The 17,651-nt window shown below is 50.4% G+C and overlaps 1 protein-coding gene across 2 annotated transcripts in view; it reads right to left on the bottom strand.

The window, feature by feature from the left end:
* LOC119148501 (sodium- and chloride-dependent GABA transporter 1-like) overlaps positions 1-16,521 on the bottom strand; it is a 36,401-nt gene extending 19,880 nt beyond the window's left edge. Inside the window, exons 1-2 of one of the 2 annotated variants that reach the window (XM_037388748.1) lie at positions 16,228-16,521; positions 4,342-4,685 (exon numbers count right to left, since the gene is read on the bottom strand). In XM_037388748.1, the coding sequence (XP_037244645.1) occupies positions 4,342-4,582 (241 nt within the window). In that variant the 5' untranslated portion in view covers positions 4,583-4,685; positions 16,228-16,521. Of the gene's footprint in view, positions 1-4,341; positions 4,686-13,619; positions 13,846-16,227 lie in introns of those variants that run through there. The other variant, XM_037388747.1, reaches the window with a different exon arrangement.
* Positions 16,522-17,651: the final 1,130 nt, after the last annotated feature.

Below are 17,651 nucleotides of genomic sequence, written 5' to 3' on the forward strand. Positions count from 1 at the left end.
CTGGCAATGGGCACTACTTTCTTTTTTTATAGCTATTTCAGTATTCTAAGGAAAGTGTGGTTAAGACTGTATTTGCTCTTGTAACAGCCCTATATACCTCCCCACCCTTGTTCTAGGCTTTACCCTTAAAATTCCTGGTGAAAGCATTCCTCTTTATGGACCCTGTGGAAATCATCTCAGCACTAGAAATGAGGTGGTGCAGCCATTCATTAGAGTTATTACTTGCACCTCGTAATTAGAAGAGCAAATAGAATAGGAGAGCCGCATTGTGTGATTTAAAGTCTGTACATGTTCAGGTCATCCTGACTTCTGGGACTTGGGACAAAACTCCTTTTCCAGCTTCCTCATGCATGTGCTGGAGCGTGCCATCATTCCTGAGGAGAACAAACTCCTGCAGAAGATGCTGGCTGGGGAGAGAGAGGGGACACTCAGTTTGCTCAGAAGCAGCTGGCAGTGTTTGGGACGGCACTGGTTTCTGCACTAGCTGGAGGGCTGAGCTGTCAGTCTGAGTCTTCTTCTCCAGACATCAGTGGGAAAGCAAACACAGATTCAGCAAGCAAAGCCACTCCGGAGAGCTGCAGCTCAGCTTGCACCTGGCAAAGCCAGGCTCCAGCAGCTGCTCTCCAAGGGCAGAGAAGCGGCAAGGCACAGCCAGGGATGCTGGCTCAGGGGACACCCAGCTGGGGATGCCTGCCTGCCAAGCGGGGAGCTGAGCCCAGCTGGGAGAGGCAGGTGCCAGCACCCGGCATGGAAATGCATGGGAGGCAACATGCAAGAGGAACTGGCAGCCGCTGGTGGGAAGAAAACACGCTCCAGGCCAGCAGCTTGATGACCATGAGCCTGAATCACAAGCTGGCGTGGAAGCACAGGCTCTCGGCTTCATCAGCAGCCTGTGGCGGAGCGAACAGCTTTGAGCATTGCTGCAGGAGGAGTGCTGCCTGCTCAGCATCCTCCCCTGCACTCGCGCTCGCTGCCGCAGCATACAAGGTCCAGCCCCCTGGGAGCCCTGCGGGAAGCCGGGGTCTGCTCTGAGGACACAGATGCTGCCTCGCTACTGTTGTGCCTTACCGTAGAGTTTGGACACGGAGCTTATCAGCCATCATAGTGCCTTGCTCGTTTCTGTGCAAGCAGCTAATTAAATTTGGCCACAGCCCTGATGATCCCGCGTTTTTTATCTATAGCAGGCCAGGAAGGTTTGTAGGTGAAAGATTTTATTAGACTGTTGAGAAAAAAACAAACTTTCAGACCCAGGTCATTTATCCTGGCTTAACAAAAATCCTCTATAATAGAAGAAAGTCTACAAACCAGACAAAAGCCTTGAACTGAGGGCAGTTGGCAATGACACTGCCACTCTGGAGAGTCAGCTCCCTGAGCAGGCAGGGATAATATCCCCGGGTGCTGTACAGCCAGAGGGGAAATCAGTTCTGAAATTTGTACCTTAAGTTTTCATGCCTGTGTCTAATCATTGGCACAGAAAGGGATGGTCTTTAATCTCTGGCCCTGGACAGGCTGCTGAAAGGTCTGGTTCAATTCCTGGGCCTGCTACAAATGATTGCGTGTGACCTTGGGAGAGCCCAAACTTGTCTCCAAAGTCCATGGGTCAAACGGGTAATGGCACCAGCCCCTGGAGGCAGGGAAGAATCACGTAGTGCCTGACACTCACTGTGCAGCCCCCCTGTCTGCCTTTAGTCTCCAGCTCCTAATGCTGTACAGCAAGCAATAATAATTAATCCCTAAAATGCTGAACACTGCCCACGATTCAGAAGTTGAGCATTACAAGCTGTTACATGCTGTTGCTTGGAGTCTCAATGTGTAAATGAGAAAAGCATGATGCTTATTTAAAGAAATGTTATTCTCTCAAGTTATTCAAGCTCAGGATCTCACAGACAATTTTTAGCACCTACTGAGCTGCATTTAGAGTCTGTTTAGAGTCCGGTAAAATTCTGTTGACATCAGGACTGCATGAGGTTAGAAACCGGTGTAGAGGCTGACGTGTTAGTCATAACTGGGCACATTCAGCTGTGTGCAGAGCCAGCAGGGAGCCCAGGAACTGCTCTGGGTAAAGCCTGCTCCCTGCAGCCGACGGGCCTTGCGCTAGGCTGCTGTACCCTGACCAAATATCCCCTAATTACGCGCCTGATTACAATGCCGAGCAAATCAGCCATGTGCCGATACAATGTGACAGCAGTAAGTGAGACGACAATATTTCCATTCAGTTCAATTTGCCAGTGCGTAATGGAAGCAGCCCACACGACCGTGCTCTGAGCAGCGCACATGCAGGACGCTAAAATTAGAGTCCCACCCACAGCCTGCTCCTCCGGAGGCACCTCCATCGGGGCACAGCCAAGATGGTGCCCACCCGACCGCAAATGAGACGCCGTGCGGTGCCACCCTTCCTCGCTGCTCCCCATCAGCTCCCGGTGACGCGCTCATGCGTCAGCTCTCCTGCCTGTCTCCGGCATCAGCAGCCTCCACTCGCTGCTCATTATTGCCGGCTGCGGAAACAGTCGTGCCTGCAAACAGCCAGACTGGGTAGGGGTGAGAGGAACAAGCAAGATACAGTCTGCCACGAATGGCACGAACCAGCCGGCGAGGCAGGGTGTTTGAGAGGAGGCAGGCGCTAATTCCTGCGTTTTGTCTGCCTGGTGCTTTTGCTCGCAGCTGGCTGATCCCTCTGTGTGCCTGCAGCTGCTGGGGCAGAGATCAACCTGTGCCATTGCTAATGTTAACAGTAGTGCTCCACACCTCTCCAGCAGCCTCTGTCCTAGGATCTCAGCTGAATTTATAAATAGAATTTATTTTAGTTTCCAAACACCCCTCATCTCATTATATTGTCATCCCCACCTTTATGTGTGAGGAGACAGAGCCACGGGCAGTGCAGATTCGGAATATTTCAGAAGGCGCGGAGATCACAGGGCAGAGACTGGGCTCAAAACCAGCTCTGTGGCTTAGCCATGGGGCTAATGTTGTTTGAGGAGGGCTAGCACAGTCAGGTGCCAGACTGTGGCTAAAAACACCAGCAGACCCTCACTGTGGTTCTAGCTATGGTGGCACAGGCTTCCCTAGGTAGATCTGATTGATTCCCATAAACCTCACCTGGCTCAGCCACATACTTGCGCCTCTGCACAAAATGACAGACCGAATTATAAATCTTGTCAAAATGGATGACTGTCTGGTCTCCCGCTGGGACTCACTCCACACGCTTCAGAGAAAGGGCCAAGATCCCCCTAAATGCTGCGGACCTACACGGATAGGCTGCTGCAGGGAGCTGGACCCCTCTCTTTTTTCCTAGGGTGAAAGGAGAAGAGCACCCTACACCAGCTACATCATGGACAGCAGAAGTGGGCTGGCAACATAAGGAGAAGTCATGAGAGCAAAACCAAAGTGGTTTTGAAAAAGGAATTAAAGGCAAAAGGAAAGGAAAAAAGATGTGGAGAAGAAGCATGAGAAGAGCCCCTCAGAGCAGTGTGAATGAACAAGGCACTGGGGACAGGGATTGAAGAGCTAAGAGGGAAGCAAAGGGCAACATGGGATGACTAAAACATGGGCAAAACTAAAATTATATATACAGCCTTAAAGGTGAGGCAAAGGGGTTTGGACTTGTATGGGAAGCCTGAGAAATGATTCAAGGAGGATCTCTTCAGGCAGGGAGAGAACATTATTTTAGTAACAGGCAAAAACAATGGGAGAGCTGGGCATGGCATCAGTGAGTAAAGAACCTCTGTTCTACAGACACCAAAGCAGCCCACAGCCCCCTCACTAAATCATCTCCCTGCAAGGCTGAAGAAAAAACACCATTTTGGAGGGGTGCATGTATACATGTACATACATATGCATGCTTGTATATGTGTCTGCTTGGCCCTGCTATGGTCCATGCAAAGCTTCTAATCAAAACTCCTCAGACACATGACCCAAATTCAGATGCAAAGCTGTTACCCCTTGAGAATACACTAGACTGAGGAGAACCCCACCATTAGGAGATAGAACCTGATTTCCCTGGGAATGCCCCGGCATCCAGCTGGGTGCCTATGTGCATAGCCCTCCTTGTAAATAAATGAGGTCCCAGACACTCTTTGCTGCAGCCCTGAAAATTAGTACTGGAGAAGCTTGACAAAACTCGAACTCTGCGTTATATTTCTTTGGGCTCCTGCTTCCCGTTCTGCACTTGCTAGTAAAGCCCACAGACCATGGGAACTAGTCGCCTGGCAACTTAATAACTCACATCATGAGGGAGAGCTCTCAGCCAGGGGACCAGCCACTTGTCCAGACCTACACTGAACTGAAGCCCGTTCATGGGAAAAGGCTGCTCAGGGATGAGCGCAGGTGCTATGCGTTTCTCACCTCCTCCGTTCTTGCCACAGAGATACGGAAAGCGCCAAACATTGCCCAGACCGATAGCATAGCCCACGCAGGACAGCAAGAAGTCAAATCTCCCCTTCCAGGAGCCCCTGTCTGGGATCTCCTTCTTCTTCTTCTTAGTGCTCACAGCCTCGGGGGCGATGGGCTCTGACTCCTCCAGAGCTGCTTCCTTCACCTCGGAGGGGGAGCTCAGCTCCACGGAGGTGTTGTCCATCTTGCCCATGGTGACTTAGATGTATGGCCACTCTTGCTCAGGGGCAGGAGGAGCAGGAAGGGCAGTTTCCACCCTGGCTGACCACGGATGAAGTAAGTGCTGGGCAAAGCTCCTGATGAGAAAGTAAAGAAAGAAGGTATCCTGTGTTAGTGTAGCAGGTTTAGGAGCTTTGCTGGGGTTTAGCTGGACTCACTGGATAGACTGGTGCACATCAGGGCAGCCTATCCATGCCTCCCTGCTTTCCCCAGAGAGAAAAAGGAGGGTAATTTTGCCTTGCTCCACAGCTACCATTCTGAGGAGCCATGGTCACATAGGCTGCTAACAACAGGCTCAGACCTGGTTGTTACCAGCACAAAGCGAACGCCTCAACTCTCATCTTTTCTCCTTTTCACCCCAACACCTGTTCTGCAAGAAAGGCTCCAAGACCAGTATGCATGCAGGGAAGTCACAGCCTGTGGGTGACCCACCACAGAGCAGTCCAGGCACAGAAATACATCTAGCATGTATCAGCAACAGTGCAGAAGGGCATGATGGAGGTGCCACATCCCCCAGGTCTGGGGCCCAAAACTGAGTACACCAGCTATAGAGCCATCTGAGAGGTCATGTGGCCCGGCCAGCCATGCATGGCTGTGACAGCATAGCTTTGCAATGGCACCTCTGGTACGGACATGCCCCACATTGCAATCTCGTGCTCTAATCCCTTGTCATGCAGCAACACAGCTGTGATCACAGCTGTGCACCTGCAATGGCTGGCGAGGAAATCGCTGATCAGCTCAGCACCCCCTTGTACACCATGTCGCATGTGATATTGTAATCACCATGTGTATTCAGGTGACGCTCACTAGTGACTGTAGCCAGCCTGTGAACCACTGAAATCCCATGACATCAGGACTCCAAAGTCCTGAAGGTTATTTGGATGAGTCTGACTAAAAATTTAATGAACATTTCCATTGATTTTAGGCCCTAAGAAGTATATAACCAACACACCAAAAAAATTTAGAAAGAAAGTGAGAACAGGCTACGTTGTGACACCAGTGTCAAAACCAATATAGCACTCATCTTAAAAACTAAGTGCAGTTCTCCCTTCCCCTTTACTGAAGATATTGCAAAGTCAGAAGGCAGCATGGAGAAGAGCTAAAAGGATGATCAAATGTGAGGAAAAGGATAAATTTATCAGTATCATAGAATATGAGTATTCACCATTTCTGCCACAAGAACTATGGGCAATTAAATTAAGACAACAGGTGGTAGGTTCGAAAAGAGCAAAAGGTGATACTCCACAGGAATGTACAGCCATGGAGCGTCTGGGACTGGCATAGCAATGGCTCTCACCCAGTTCTCAGCCCATTTTACATAGAGCTGAATTTAAACCTCCACCTGGGGCTATTAGGGCGGCCAGTGCTACAGTCTGCCAGAGAAGTTTGTTGACAAAAACATTCCTAGGTGTATGTTTAAAAAAAAAAAAAAAAAAGAAGAAAAAGAAAAAATGAAGGGCTATATCATGAAACAAAGCAATGCTATGAAGAGGAGGCATGCTCTAGCTGTTAAAGCTGGTCTTGTTTCAGCTGCTTACTCTTGGCAGTCTTGTCTCCTAAACAAACAGTACCCATTTGCCCCATGGGGTGCTTGGGGCACTCATTGACTGGTATTTCTAAAGCATCCTGAACAGAGATGGTCTTTCAAGCCCAGGCTCGACAGCAGTATCAGCTCCTGCTTACTATAGTTTACACCCCACAATTAAAGCAGATGGATTTCCTTCCCCCACAGAATTTGTCGCTGAGGTTAGAAAAACTGTGTCAACTGTGAAGGGAATGGGCGAACTAGAAAATAACTAATTCATTCTGGTACGTCAGTGGAGAAGCCAGAAAACTCCTTGCTGTGGGATGAAGGCTGTAACCAGTCCTCTGAGCTACATAGCCAGCCCTGAGCCTCACGCCTGTAGGCCGAAGATGGTTGCAGGTAAGCCCAGAAGTAAGTGACAGCACAGAAAAGCCTTCTGGGGAGAAAAGACTGTTGTTTCACCTTGCCCGGGAGGCAGATGCCAGAAGAATGCATTTCTGGACACTTGAAGTAAAGGCTTTGCTTAAAAGATCCCCTTTCTATCTTACACCTTGTGACAGTACTGTCACACCAGCTCCTGCTCCTCAGTAAGGCAGGGAGCAAAAAGATTATACAGAAATGTAGGAGGAAAGTAAAATAAAGAAAAATTATAAATCAAAACAGAAGAAATAGCACCAAAACCCCTGGGAAGAATTCAGAGCTGGGCTAAGTCAGGATAATTAGCTATGCCTGGAGACATAACAAATTAAGCTCAGCAGAAGCCATTTTGACTTACTTTTTTTTTCTGAGACAAAAAATGGTAGGTAAGCTGCTATCTTAAAAAGTATGTATATGTCCTGCTCTCCCTGCGCTCTTTTCCTTGTTCTTGCTGCCACAGTTCTGCAGCGATACTGCAGCTAGATGGTCACACCTCGTATTTCATGTTCTCGGGGCAGAATGGCAGAGGAGCAGCAAACTGTACTGGCAGTTTCTTCTTACCTGAGAAGTGAGCTCCTTCATCTCCAGCTCAGAAAGAATAAACTAGATTTATAGGTGTCTCCACAGTCAAGAAATAGAAAAACAGTCAAAAGGACCTGCTGAAGGTTTATCCCACCTACTGTCCTGTCTGCTACAGTGATGGATGATTAGGGCAGAAGGGCTCATACATGTCCTGCAGCCCAGCCACACCACGTCCTTCCCTGGACACGCAGCTCTAACCAGGAAAAGTACAGGCATTGGTCGCTCCAGGCTTAGTGTTTGACTCCTATGTTTAGACATTAGTTCACATGCTGGACAAATGGTCCTTCTGGGACAAAATGCACCAGCCCCTCTACATATCCACATGGGCCTCCTCCAGCACGAGGACAGGGCTCTGCCCTGTACTGACAGCCTGGAGAGAGGAGAGTTGGTTCAGCAGCTCTCTGTCATGTCACATTATTTGTTCTGAAAAGCACACAGCACTTTGAGCACAGCAAAATGCCTGAAGGACTCAAAATGATAATCAATAAGAGCAGAGCTACAAGCTGGAGGTGGGCTCTGCCTTGCAAGGACTTGAAAACAAGGTCAAAGAGTTAAAACATGACACTAGCAGGTTCCTCATCCAGCTTCTTCCAAATACATCATATTCTGAAGCCAGGACTTTCAAAACGATCAGTAAAAGCTAGGTTCATAAATCCCTGCCAGTAAAGCAGTGACCCGAGTTTCACCGAGTCGTGCAGAAGGCCTGGTCTGCTGCTGCTCAAGTCAATATAAACAATTGTGTGCTCCCCAGCAGGTGCAGAGCCAGGCTGAAATGCACCCTGGAAAACAGCCCTTCCCCTCCTTTTTTTTGAGGAACTCCACTGCAAATAACAAAATAGACCTGGAAAAGTATTATATCCACTTGAAACACTGCCTCCTGAAGCTGCTAACAGTGGTGACCTTTTTGCTTTCCCCTGCTTCAGTGTGAAATATTAACAGACTCCTCAAACTGGACAGAAACCAAAAATTTCAAGGCCATAAAATTGCCTGAAACGAAACAGCAAAATTACCTGTGGAAACACACGTAAGAAATACTTTCACACCTTCCCACCTCTCATTTGTCAGTGCTTTAACAGCCACACAAATCAATTCTGACCCTTGCAGGTAAAGCCAGAATTAGTTTAATTACACAGCGCAGGCTGCTGTTCAGTCAATTAGACTTTTCCTTCCATCCACACCATTTTAATGACAACAAAGTAACCCCAAGGCTCTTGCGTCTTGCTTAGAGCTGTGATCAGGGCACAGCAGACTCTTGGCTGATTTTCTGCTCACTGCAGTAGCAGCATGTGCTTGAGCTTCCCACATCCATGGAAGCTGGAGGGTCTGGAGAAGACCCCCTCTGTGGGAGCCTGAGGACGCTGGTGGGTCACAGGCCACACCTGGAGCCCACTCAGGGCTGGAGCATTGCTGTCCTGCCCAGCTGGGTCAGGAGGCCAGGGCTTGTGTTTCACAGACCTGTCTATATGCTGCCTAAGAGGCAGCCAGTGCAGCCTCCCAGCTTTTCATCTCCCTTTCCCTGAAGAGAGGTGACTGCTTGGTTACAGGAGAAATCAGTGCTCACAGAGGACGTGGGCAGAAAATAAATCAACTCCCCTTTGTGATGAAACTGCGAGGTGGCCTCCACCTCCACCCCCCTTTTTGACACTCCTGCATGAGATGTGGGTTGATGTCCAAGTCTGACCTGCAGCTGTTGCCCAACCTCCCTCTTCCGCCAGCAGCCCTGACTGACCAGCATCGCTCCAGACAATTGTGGGAGGTGAGGCTGGCACCACACCACAACCCTATCTAGATACACAGAAGGGGCAAGAGGGTCATGAACCATGTTTCATAAAATATTAAACAAACAAGACAGCCACATGGGGCCAGAATACATCTCGCAGCCCCAGGCTGTGATCCCAGGAGGGCTGTGGCAGTCCCTCATGGCCCTGAAAAAAACCAGGTAAAGAACCGCTGAGCTGCTGGTGCTGGCCACAGCCTACTGTGTGGTTGCTTTGCCAAGCTGCACCTTGATGTTTGCATTATGCACACAGGAGGAATTGGGTCAGCTATTGCAATGCCCTCTCTGGCTACGGATGCCCACTTGAATCTCCTCTGTTTCCTCATCCCTCAAGGGGAAGTAGGGTTGGATCCTGCTCCAGGCCACAGGCTGTGCTTCACCTACCACGGCTGCTCTGACCACAGTGGCTGGGGCCACCTCACATTGTCTGAAAGGAAAGCCAGGGCTTTGTGTCTTTTTTTGAATAATGCAAGTGATGCACCCTCTGAGCCACTGTAGTGCTGTCATTTAAGGCTCATTCTGGCACCTGAAAAGCTTCCCTGGGAAGGGGAGAGCTGGCAGGGCTCTTCCTTGGCTCCCAGAGACTGTCCAGACCTGGCACAAGTGGTACTTTCACCCATACTTGAAAAAGGAGCACAGCCCTCAAAGACATCAAGTTCCTCAAGAAGCAGGGAATGGAGTGAGGGAAGAGACTCAGGTTAGTGCTTCTCCCGGGGAAGGGCGGTGGGGTGACCCCACGAGTGCCCCACTGCACATCACCACCAGCCAGCCAGCCTGCACGGGGCAGGGAGGAGGGAGGCAGCTCCTAGGAGGGCAGCCTGGAGACATGGGAGACAGGCAGGAGCACTGGGGATGGGCTGGGGGGGAACTAGAGAGACAGCAAACACTGCCGTCAGGGACCTGTCACGACAGGTGGAGGGACAAGGGACCTTATGAAGATAAAAGCAGGTATCATTAATTCTGCTGAGCAAAAAACCACCCCAACTCACTATTCCTCCTCTAGGACAGAAGCTGATGTTTTGCACATATTTCTCCACTTTTTGTGTACACACAGCCCAGGAATAACTTTCATTGGCCTCCCCTGCCTGCCTTGTTCCTTGCTAAGGGATGATCTCGCTCCAGGGAACCTAATGGAAAAAACCTTCCAGCGACTTCACCGAGAACATCGCTGGGGCAGAAGTGCCTAAAAATGATCAGACAGCAATTTCAGCTGGAATTTCTCACTTATCTTGTACCTCCTGTTCCCTTTTCATTACAGCCCAGCATGACATACAGGCACTGCCACCGCAGTGTGGGTGGGCATCCCTGCTGGCCCCTTCACTTTTTCCCCCAGGAAGGCTGCAGTGTCACAGCCCAGCCGATGCAGTGTGAGTTACTGCTCCCACCAGCCGCTACCTTACAAAAACTGTGCCTCTGAGCTAAGATTTTAGCTCAAACCCTGAGCTGCAGCAACATCCTCAGTGAGACTGTGGCCTTCACAGGGGTGAATTTCCCCATCTCGCCAGGAGTCACAAGTACTTCATACTTGCAGAGCTGGATTTGATGCACCTCCAGAGACACTGTAACTAATGTCAGTGGTTATTTGCTGTATTGGCCTTGATATGTTCTGTTTTTTTTTTTTTTTTTAGTTTGTTGGGGGTTTTTTTATGAAGTCATTGAACAGAGCAAGTTGGATGAAATTGGTCTTGCAATGGAAAGGGATGACCTTCACCTGAGAAAGTAATCTTGGACTTTATTGTCACAATTTAATAATGAAAGAGTGAATAAAGAAAAAAAATTACATGGAAAGAGCAGAAACAAGTGTGAGAATGACCCAGAGACTGCCTTGAAGTGTCCAGCATGGCAGGGAAGCAATCTTTCCTCACCTTGCATGGCAGAGGAAAAAAGGACTGGGCACTGCATGTCCCCTGCGGCCGGGAAGCTTGCAGCTGGGGACATGACCCACCTGCAGGGCACAGGTGAGTCCAGCCCATGCCACACTGGACAGCACCTGCTGCTCTTGGAGTAAGATGAGCGGGTGAAAACCTGGCACTGCCTCAAAAATTTCTGCTACTGCATTCAGCTGAAAGCACAAAGGGGAAGATAGATGGGAGAAGGAGGAGACAAAACAGAGACTTCTGCTTCTTCTGGGCAGGATCACAGCAGCTAACGAGCACTACATCAAGTCACCAAGAGCTCAATCAAAATGTGGCACCTGTGACACTGCCTGGTGCCACTCTGGCATGCGTATCCAGCTCCAAGAAAGACCAGAGGCTCACCACACAGAACACTATCATTTTCCTGCTGCAGCACAGCCAAGACAGAGGAAAACTGTGTCCTGCTTTCAGATGCCAAACTCTTTGTTCTCCTTCTCCATGAAACCAGAGACACAATCATGCCCCAGAGCCCTGAGGCTACTGCAAGGCTCCATTTGTTCATATGCTTTTTTGGGGTGGAAAATACAGAATGGCAGAGCCAACTCCCTCTGCAGGAACCACGCATGAGCATTGCTAGCTGGCAGCCCCTTGGCTGACGTTTTCCTCGAAATAGCCCAGAAAATGTGCTCATTACCCAGTAAGGGCACCGCTCCCTGCCGTCTAGGATCAGCCTGCAACTAGCTGGGCACTATTATCTCTACTATTTTAACACTCAGGTCTTCTTCTCCTCTCCCTACTTCTTGGGCTAAGCATGATACAAGTGGTGCAGAAGGAGCATCTCTTCCCTTAGGGCTTGTAATATCAGGAGATAAGACAGATGAAGGAAAAGCTGTTGTCCCTGTTGCCTTGGCTAGAGACCTGAGCCACAGCTCACACAGCCAGTCCGTACTGGGGTGCAGACTGACCCTCCGGGGCCAGGCACAGCCTTTAATGCACGAGCATCTCCACAAGGGCTAGACATGGCACATATTTGCTCTATCCCCAGCAAACAGACAGCAGCATCATGGGGAGGTCCACCCCCAGTATAAGCAGTTCTTATATCAGTCATTTTCAGTATTTCAGTTGTTTGTTCCTTGTGCCCATTAAGTTTCTCCAGGAGAAAACACATTTCCAGCTGCATGCCTTTGGCCTGACAGAATCTCAAACTGTCACAGAACTTCCCTTGGAGGGAGAAGAACTGAAATTACATGTCCTGGAGGTGTCCACCAAGCATTGGCAGAATTGCAGCAAGGTCACCAGCAAACTGGGGAGCCCTTGATAGCCAGGCTGTGGCTGCCTCTCCCTCCAAGCAGCACTTACAGGGGGTAGGGAGCAGGGTGAAGGTAGGAAGGGAGGGGATGAATGAGTTTGACCAGTTCTCCAGTGCTGTGGAGACAAAGGAGGGATGGGGAGGGCTTCACATAGGGCATAAGGCATCTCCTTCAGGGTCAGTGTCTTGGAGATAGAATCATATAGAATCATAGAATCATTTAGGTTGGAAAAGACCTTTAAGATCAAGTCCAACCATTAACCCAGGACTGCCAAGTCCACCATGACCCCTAAGCACCTCATCTACGTGTTTTTTAAACACTTCCAAGGATGGTGATTCCACCACTTCCCTGGGCAGTCTGTTCCAATGCCTGACCACCCACAGGGAGATAGGAAGGAAACACCCCAGCAGCTGTACAGGCAGGTAAGCTCAGCTCCACTGTCAGAGACAGCCAGAGCTTGCAGGACCTCTGTAAAGGGATGCCAAGAGCCTGAAACACGGTGTTTTGGGCTGATCCTTGGGACTGTAACACACAAGGTGGGGAAGGGCTGTCCCAGCCCCAGGGAGGGGCAGCTATACTGATCCCTCCTCTATGCATATCGCCTAGCCCACCCCTTGAGCCCTATCCACTGGAGACCCTCTGCAGGGAAACTTGCCTGGGGTTTCACCTCAGTGCTGTTTCAAGATCTTTACTGAGCCATTATTTAAGCTCACTACATCTCCCCCCAGCCCACAGGCACTGTGAGAAGCTTTTCAGCTTTCAGGCCCCCAACAACACTTTCTGGTGGTGCTGCTGTGGGACAACTGTCCTCCCCTTCAACCCACCTGGCAGCACCAGCTCCCCGGAAGGCAGTGGGGGGCTGCTCCCCCAGCAGGGCAGGGAGCAGCACCTGCAGGTCCCCCCCAGCAGCACAGTGTGTGTGGGGTGGTGGCTCGTGACCTGCTTCTACACTGCAGCAGAAACACCCTCCTAGCCTGGGCTTTTACTGGGGGTGAGAGGGGTTTGAAGTGGAGGTTGGTTGCTGCAGCTGCCTGTTAACACCAAGGGGAATCCAGTTAGCTCTGTGTAGGAGTGACAGACGGGGAAGATGCTGCCTTCCCAGTAACTGGTGTCTTTCTTCACCAAGGGCACATTGCAATGGCAATGGCAATGGTAACCGGCGGAAGGAATTTAGGCACAGCAGTGGTATAGCTGAGGGTGAAGCATAGACAACGCCTGCTCCTGCTTTGGGCAGCATGCCTGCTTCACACTGCCCCCATCTGAGCACCAGGCAGGCAGACCTGCCTCCATTTGCTCATCTCTACAGCACCTTTCAGGAGGCAGAAACCATCCTTCATCCTGCCTTGTCCTCAGGGTGCTGAGCCCCTCATCCCCTCATCCAGCCCAGCTGGGATGGAAGAGAGCTCAGCACCTGCAGCAGCCCTTCCCCAGGGATGCTCATGCAGGCAGGCAGCTGTCCCCTACCACCACTGCAATGCTCCTTTCTCTGACCCCAGCACTCATGTCCCAAGACCAGACAGTGCTGTCCCAGTGGATGCACCTACCTCAGGGTGCTGGCCAGTTGAAGGTCCTTGGGGTGCGCAGAGCCGCTCACGGAGACACCAGCCCAGAGAGGCACATACTGGCCTGCTTTCCCACACAGAGGGTAGCTATGAGCCCCTCCTGCCTTGGGGCCCCTCTACCCCTGCCTCACCCCACGCAGCTCCTCATCGCCTGTATCGATGAGCCCTTAATGAGCTTTGAGCTCACGTCCAGTCAAATCAACACCCTGCATGTCGCGGGTGTGGTGCGGGGGGGATACCCAGAGCCACTGGAAAAACACACGTTGCTGGGAGAGAGGAGTCTCCAAGGGCATATGGGCAGGAGGGAGGGCAGGAGCGCCGGCAAAGGGACTGATGCTGAAAAATGGGGAAGGCAGCAGGTGAGTGGGTTGCATGGCGTTGGTTGCATGCATGTTGCTGCAGCAGTTCCTGCAAGGATGGCTGCAGCAGCACTTAAGAGGCCATGTTAAAGGTGCTGTGCATACCCCTTGCCCTTCGTGTTTGCAGTCAGACAGTGGTCTCCATCTTCTCCGTGAGCAGGGTTGGCCGCAATCATGCAGAGGATGCAGAAGTCCGGCACACCATGCACAGCAGGGAGGCTGGGTCTCTGTGAGCCTCTTCTGTTTTCACACAGCCCTGCCTGACACAGCCCTTGCACAGGGCCAGGCTTGTAAAAGCGCAGTGCTGCAAAGGGGCAACAGGGCAGGCAGGGCTCAGAAGGAATAGTCCCAAAGGACGCTACAGCATCACCAGTCAGGTGCACTACTGGCTGTGGGTCAGGCTTTTGGGGTGAAGGGGGAAGGCAGAGGAAGAGGGATACTCCTCATTTGAAGTGTCTGGTACCAGCCACCAGCCAAGGGAAGGAGCCACACATGAACGACCAGTTGCTTAGTGTGTAAATCCTGTCTTTGGTTCTAAAAGGGGTTGCATGGAGCCTTTATTTCCCTTTTCTTCTTCTTTCTGGGGCCCAAGACAATTTGCATCCACCAGGAACACAAAGAATTCTCTTTCAAAGGCAGCATGCAGGAGCTGCTGGCTCTGCAAGCATCACCTCATTAGCAGCAGCATTTTCAGAGGTGCAGGGGAAAGAGCCCAAGTGAATTAAAGTATAATTCTCCCCAGATGTCACTGGCAAAAATAACACCTTCTCACTTACCAGCTCCTCTCTTTGTGTGAAAGCAGAGCTAGGTATGCTTAAATTAGTGACAAAAGTACACTTAGTGGCTTTCAGCGCTTGCAGAGACAATGCAGCCAGTGACCTGGATTTCCCTGTATGCCCCAGCCCGTACACAAGGGCTTGCTTCACCCCAACCATGACCCCATACCATCTCCCTGGGTGCTCAGGTGGGCTGAGGATACACCAGCAATCCCACACAATTAGTTTTGTTAATTTCTCATTAGCAAAACTCTCCTTTGAAGGTCCCTCATGCCTCCTTTCCTCAGAGACAGCAATCACACCCATATCCCATCACAGCTAAACCTAATGCAGTTCATCTGCTGAAGCCCTTACCCCGTACAGATGGGAGGGAAAATGTGCTGCCTCACATCTTTGCTGAGATTGGTGCTTGTGGTCCCATCTACATCTGCACTAATATCCTACCAATGGATTATATTTAAAAATCATGTTTCAGGATAAGGCCCTAGAAGAGCATGGGGGAGGCAGTAAGACCCCCCACCAGGTTATCTCAGCCATTAAAAGAGAAAGATGGTGTTGCCAGGAGGGCTGTCCAGGCTGGTGAGAGGGACAGTGGAGAAAGAAAATTATTTTTTCTGGGTAAACCCACGAGGGTGTGAGAGCTGAGTGGGAGGATTGCACACAGGCTGGAAGCATCCTGATGAAAAGGCATCTTCCCTGAGCTGAAGCAAATTCTGTGAGCAGGAATCCTTTCTGGGAGTGAGCTGTAGGTCTGATAGAGCACCCCGATCCCTCTCCTCTGCCAGGGAGCCTGTGTTCCCCATGCCACTCTGTGAGCTTGAGTACCTCTCAATTAGCAGCTAACAAAGTTAAAAGAGAGGTAAACTACATCTGTCTCAGAAATCTTTTCTTTAGACTTTTGTCTGGGATAAAAAATATTGTGCTGCCTTTGCTGCCTAGAAAACCTATTCTGCATTTATGCAGCCTGCACTGCCCAGACCTGCAAAGGCAGGGAGGGTGAAGTGCAGAACAGGGAATTCATTATCGCCTGTTGTGCCACGGTGCTCTGCTGGAACTGCTGCCAGCTGAGTCCCCAGGAGCGAGGTCATGTCCCTGTCTGGTAAGCCAAGGCTCACAGTGTTTCAGAGAGCTTCCTCACAGCTCTTGGTGAAAGCAGGACCGGAGAGGTGCGCTCCCCCTGTCTCCTGGGGCATGCATGGGCACAGCCCTGGATGTGCCAAACCAAGCTCTCCCTCGTCTTCGCTTTGCAGCCACTGCGGAGTCCAAGCTGGGAAACAGGCTTTTTTAAAATGCAGTGCCGTATTACCAGGTCAGATTTGCTTCAGCCAGACAAACCAAATTAGAGTAGGTACATGCAGATGGTAGGGTAGTTTCAGCGGGGAGCCAGCAGCAAAGCCCCTGGCCTCCTTTTGTCAGAGGGAATGAAACTTCAGCCACCGAGATATCGTAACTCACCCTTTCCTGAGCATGCCATGCCTAGCGTTAACCTGTCCATCATTGTTCCCTCTTGGTCTTCAGTCTCTCCTCAAGGCCCATTGCTCATATGACACCTCCTAAAATAAAAAGACAGAGAGAGATGGTAGCAGTTTGCTTGCAGGGCAGGTGCAGATCTCAGGCCTGAAGGAACCAGCCCGTTACATGCATTTTCACAGCTCCCCACACAGTCCTGGCTGAGGAACACCAGAGAACTGCAGTGGGTCAGCTGGAAACACCAGTTGCCATAGGCAAAGACATTCACTCCTGTCGCTTGAAAAATGGCAACCCAGTCTCCCTACCTCATGCACTGCTGCTCTGGAAAGAAAACAAGCCAGAAAGCAGCCATTTCCACTGAATGGATAAAAACTGCATTTGAAAGCAACAAAGGTTTTCTGTATAATATTTGTTGTGCAAGTTAGAAGCAGAAGCAGGCAATGAGTATTGAAGGCACTGGGAAGCAAGTATGTCTCACAGCATCAGTCTGAGCAACGCCTTCCTTTCCCAGAAGAAAGGAAAGTGGGACCAAGAAAAGAAGAGGGTACATGGATATTTCATAACTGGCTAGAACTAGACACGGACGGGTAAGCTCAAATGAGTTTGGGAGCATACTTTAGGAGAGAAACAGAATTTGTTTGGAAGGGTGGGATTTGGAGCTGTTCTGTTGGTTGTTGTCCATAAACATTCATGAGACTGAATTTTGATTCACCAGCGTGTTCCCAGAAAATGGGAGTTTGGCAGATACTCAGACAAATACCCGCTGGCTTGAGTATTTGCATTTGAAGCGTTTGGGCTGCCACCTCCAAAGCTTTCGTTGGCTTGGGAGGTATCCAGCAAATGAGCCCAACCCCACCATATAATCTGGGTGAGTAAACACAAGTGCAAAGAGTGTTTTGTGAATAACAGCTATTGGATGTGATGACAGCAGTAAAAGCAGCCAAATAATCAGGCTAGCCATCTCATGGTTTAAAATTCATTTGCAAAAATCATTAGCACAATCATTGTAAAATAAGCAGAAGCAGAATCACTCGAGGATAATTTGCAAAGAGGAATAGGGCTGCACTCACTGAAAAGAGCTGCTACTAGCTGTGAGGCTGCCTGCCTTTGACTAAGCCCATCAAGTCCACCACCTCGAAAGGGAAGCACAGCTGGCCAGCACAGCAGGTCCGGCAGGCACTGCTTTTTTGAGCCCAGTTCTGAGGCATGGCCTTCACCTCCACAACCTCAGGGATCCTGCCAGCCTGCAGCTGGGGCAAGGTTGGCTTGCCTCCTTCCTCCCTGAGCAGGCTCAGAGCTCAGGTCTGGTCTGACTTCTGCCACCCAAGCCATCCTCCCCCAAACAGTGGTCAGTAGGGTATATTCAGGGAAAATGCATAAGACCAGGGTAGGTAAGGCAGGACAATTCC

Source organism: Falco rusticolus, chromosome 5 (assembly GCF_015220075.1).
Source record: "Falco rusticolus isolate bFalRus1 chromosome 5, bFalRus1.pri, whole genome shotgun sequence".
NCBI classification, from domain to species: Eukaryota; Metazoa; Chordata; class Aves; order Falconiformes; family Falconidae; genus Falco; species Falco rusticolus.